Raw genomic sequence first — 4,130 nt, 5'->3', positions numbered from 1 at the left:
TTAGGGTTTTCAACTAGGAAACCCTAATCTGACTGCTTAAGCCCTAAGCAGCCCATAATTCATCCTATCAAGTTGCTTTGGTGAAGGCAACCCAAAAGGACCATGGACTTAGACACTAATCCAACACATCCCTCCCTGTATTAATCTCTCCCACCATTTCTCTCATCTTTACAAGATCACTCCCCATTTCCAGTCAACACTTCATCGTCCCCAATCGCATATCCTCTCATCTCCCCCAAATTCCAAACAATTCAACGAAAATGAGAGAGATCTTGCACATCCAAGGTGGACAATATGGTAACCAAATTGGTTCCAAGTTCTGGGAAGTCATCTGCAATGAACACGGAATCAATTCAACCGGTCGTTACACCGGATCAACACCCGAACTCCAACTCGAACGAATCAATGTTTATTACAATGAGGCATCCGGTGGCAGATACGTTCCTCGTTCTATACTCATGGATCTCGAACTTGGTACTATGGATAGCATTAGATCTGGTCCCTATGGCCAGATCTTTAGACTTGATAACTTCGTGTTTGAGCAATCTGGTGCCAGAAATAATTGGGTGAAGGGGCATTACACTGAAGGGGCTGAATTGATCGATTCTGTTCTTGATGTTGTTCGTAAGGAGGCTGAGAATTATGATTTATTACAAGGTATACAAAAACTTCATCAATTACACAATTACACAATCTTAATCATCTACGAACTTCATCTTTTCAATTTCATATGTTGTAGTAATCTGATTCGTGGTCTTATACATGATAGGGTTTCAGGTTTGTCATTCACTTGGAGGAGGAATAGGGTCTGGAATGGGGACGCTATTGATTTCGAAGATTAGAGAGGAATACCCAGATAGAATGATGCTTACATTTTCTATTTTTCCATCGCCAAAAGTCTCGGATACTGTTGTTGAGCCTTACAATGCTACACTCTCTGTTCATCGGCTGGTTGAAAATGTTGATGAATGTATGGCTCTTGACAATGAAGCTCTTTATGACATCTGTTTTAGGACCCTAAAACTCACCACTCCAAGTTGTGAGTAGTCTTTCCTTTCAACAATCTCAAATTTTAAGATCCGTACAATAGAAGTATAAAACTAACTTTCAATGCAAGAAATGAAAAAGTACTTTCAATTATATGGGTGTTATATCATTATACTTTTATTTCTTTCTATAGGACATCATAGTTTAACTTTTTTTTATTAGTGAGACATTCTACTTTGAAAAATCTTCTAGGTGATAATGCTTTAAATTTAATTAGGTAGACTATCAAAGTAAAATATGGTAGGAGGAAGAAATGAAAGTAGGATGCTATAATAAACAAATCAATGAAAGTACATTGCTATTTTATATGTTTAACACTAAAATTGTTGAAAACAAGAAATAGCGTTTTGCTTCCATTTATTTGCGTCTTATAACATGGTACTTTAATCTTTTTATGTTAGTAGTACTAATTTTTGTCTAAGGTATTGTATTTTGAAAATTCTACCAATTATGGCATTGCAATTTTAAAAATAAAGTTGTATTAAAAAAGATTATATTTTGAAAATTTTATCCTAACTATAGCGATGAAGATTGTCTTGTATTCGGATGATATTGCTATAATTAGGAAGAGTTTTTGAAAAACAATGTCGCAATAACAAAAAAAATGAAATTAAGATCCTATATTAAACAAATCAATGAATTTGATATTTCTTGCCTTGAACATTAATAAAGCGATGCAAGAAATAGGTACACAATTTTATTTATTTGTGTATTATAGCATCATACTTTATATATTCTACGACTATCACAACATTCTTGTTTCGCTTTTTTTTTCTCAACTAACGCAGTTTACATTATAAAAATCTACTCATTCAAATCAATGAAAAGGGCGTGGTATTTGGACCCTATTGCTAGTTGGGTAGATTTTCTAAACTAGTTTCAATAGGAATAAATGAAAGTAAAGTATCTTGCTATTTCTTGCATTTAATACGTTTTCATCTTTTTCCACCCGCAGTCAGCGACCTAAACCACTTAATCTCCTCAACCATGAGCAGCGTAACATGTTGCCTCCGTTTCCCCGGTCAACTCAACTCCGACCTCCGAAAACTGGCAGTCAACCTAATCCCCTTCCCCCGCCTACACTTCTTCATGGTTGGTTTCTCCCCTCTAACCTCTCGTGGGTCCCAACAATACATTTCCCTAACCGTCCCCGAACTCACACAACAAATGTGGGACGCAAAGAACATGATGTGTGCCGCGGACCCTCGCCACGGGCGATACCTAACCGCGTCCGCTATGTTTCGTAGCAAAATGAGCACGAAAGAAGTCAATGAACAAATGATAAACATTCAAAACAAAAACTCGTCTTATTTTGTTGAGTGGATACCGAATAATGTGAAATCGAGTGTTTGTGATATCCCGCCAACGGGGCTTTCAATGGCGTCGACTTTTATCGGGAATTCGACTTCGATTCAAGAGATGTTTAGACGAGTGAGCGAGCAGTTTACGGTTATATTTAGGAATAAGGCGTTTTTGCATTGGTATACGGGGGAAGGGATGGATGAGATGGAGTTTACGGAGGCGGAGAGTAATATGAAGGATTTGGTGGCGGAGTATCAACAGTATCAAGACGCAACCGTAGATGAGGAAGAGTATGAGGAGGAGGAGGAGGAGGGAGAAGGGGAGTATGAGGGGTGAAAATGTAAAATGTAAAATGGTTGTTGGATTTTGTATTGTGAGAAAAAAAACAAAGTGATTTTGGGTTTTGACCTTTTTGTTATGTATGATTGGTGGTTGTCTTTGTTTTTCTTTATATCACAAGTTTTTTTCCTCTTTTTTGACTTATTCTTTTTTCAACCTAATTGATAAGACACGTGAAGTCTATTGTGTTTATTGTACATTGGACTAAAAGTAAAACAATGTGTTTAGAAAAAAAATGAATTTCTCCTTGTTTATATAAAAAAGTTGGAATAAGGTGTTATTGTATCTGGTTTTTTCGGCTATACAAAGAAAGGACTAGATGGTTGACTTATTTACATCATTGGAAATTAGGGATGTATCCTCCGTGTTGCTGGGGTTAGACAGTGTTGCGGATATAATTATATTTTTTCATGGACTTCACTGTTTAAGCTATTCACTTTATCAATAAGATTTTCATTTTCAAAAACCAGTTTCTGAATCAGACTCCTTGTAGATTCCAGTTGTGTTTTTATCTCCTCATCTTCCATAACAACATGCTACACCACCAAACAAAAATCGATCATCACCTATAAAGTTGGGTTATAAAAAAAATGAGACAAACCTTTGACTTTGACCTTTTAGATGATAATTGGTAGCCGTGGAATTCTCAAGGTCTTGAATCTTTGACTAAAGAACAGACACATGTTCTTTCAGCTGTTGGTTTTGGTGGGAAATATCATGTATGAATGCTTCCAACTCAATCACCTTCAAGGCTTTGGTTTATTTTCCATATCGGAACAAATAAAACACACTTTCTAGTTTCTAGCACCTTACCTTTATATTTTTACAACATAAAGTGACAAATATTATATATAGATGCTTATAAAAACATCACCAAAATTGTACCTATTCTTGTAATCTTGCATTATCCTTGTTCAAAGTATTTATTTCTTCAAGCAAGTGGTTTACTTTTTATTGATTATCACCCTGAAAAAATGAGCAGTTGTTATAAGGATAATGCTAAAATCAATTGGGATACAAATATTATTAATATTGACTCACCTCTTTCTATCTTTTTCAGTTCGTAACTATAAAGTTCTTGTGTCAAACTTAGTCTGATGATCAAATCACAAATGGATATAACAGATTAACAATAAGTAATTAAACATATGTAGCAGTTTTTACAATTATCACAATTCTTTTGGCTACTTGTATAAGTCACCTCTTTATAATGCCATGAGTTTATTTCTTTTTGTGTTGTGAAAGGTTTCTCTCCAGATTAGCCTGAAACCATGCATCAATAAAAATATAAGAAATAATTTGACCAAGTCAACATGAAATGTGAACTTCATAACAATGAATGATTAAATAAGTTCATCAAAGAAATTGCATAAAATAATTAAGAGAAATGTGAACTTTATACCTCCCTTAATATGTGCACCTCCGGTTGCTCTTGCAATTCT

At 35.1% G+C, this 4,130-nt stretch overlaps 1 protein-coding gene across 1 annotated transcript; it reads left to right on the top strand.

Moving 5' to 3' along the window:
- The first annotated feature begins 260 nt into the window (after positions 1-260).
- On the top strand, positions 261-2,713 carry LOC111888754 (tubulin beta chain). The gene is made up of 3 exons (XM_023884868.3): positions 261-657; positions 770-1,039; positions 2,003-2,713. Exons 1-3 carry the CDS (start codon positions 261-263, stop codon positions 2,683-2,685), a joined length of 1,350 nt encoding a protein of 449 aa, XP_023740636.1. The 3' UTR covers positions 2,686-2,713.
- Positions 2,714-4,130: the final 1,417 nt, after the last annotated feature.

This window comes from Lactuca sativa, chromosome 2, assembly GCF_002870075.4.
Source record: "Lactuca sativa cultivar Salinas chromosome 2, Lsat_Salinas_v11, whole genome shotgun sequence".
NCBI lineage: Eukaryota > Viridiplantae > Streptophyta > Magnoliopsida > Asterales > Asteraceae > Lactuca > Lactuca sativa.
Note: the sequence above shows the minus strand (reverse complement) of the source record. Positions and strands in the feature narration are given on the sequence as shown.

What these genes read in the sequence shown, in the direction of transcription:
- LOC111888754 (XM_023884868.3), top strand. Translation starts at nt 261, where the DNA reads ATGAGAGAGATCTTGCACATCCAAGGTGGACAATATGGTAACCAAATT. An exon ending in GAATTATGATTTATTACAAG is followed by an intron (nt 658 to 769) that starts GTATACAAAAAC and finishes TATACATGATAG; the next exon opens with GGTTTCAGGTTTGTCATTCA. An exon ending in AAAACTCACCACTCCAAGTT is followed by an intron (nt 1,040 to 2,002) that starts GTGAGTAGTCTT and finishes TTCCACCCGCAG; the next exon opens with TCAGCGACCTAAACCACTTA.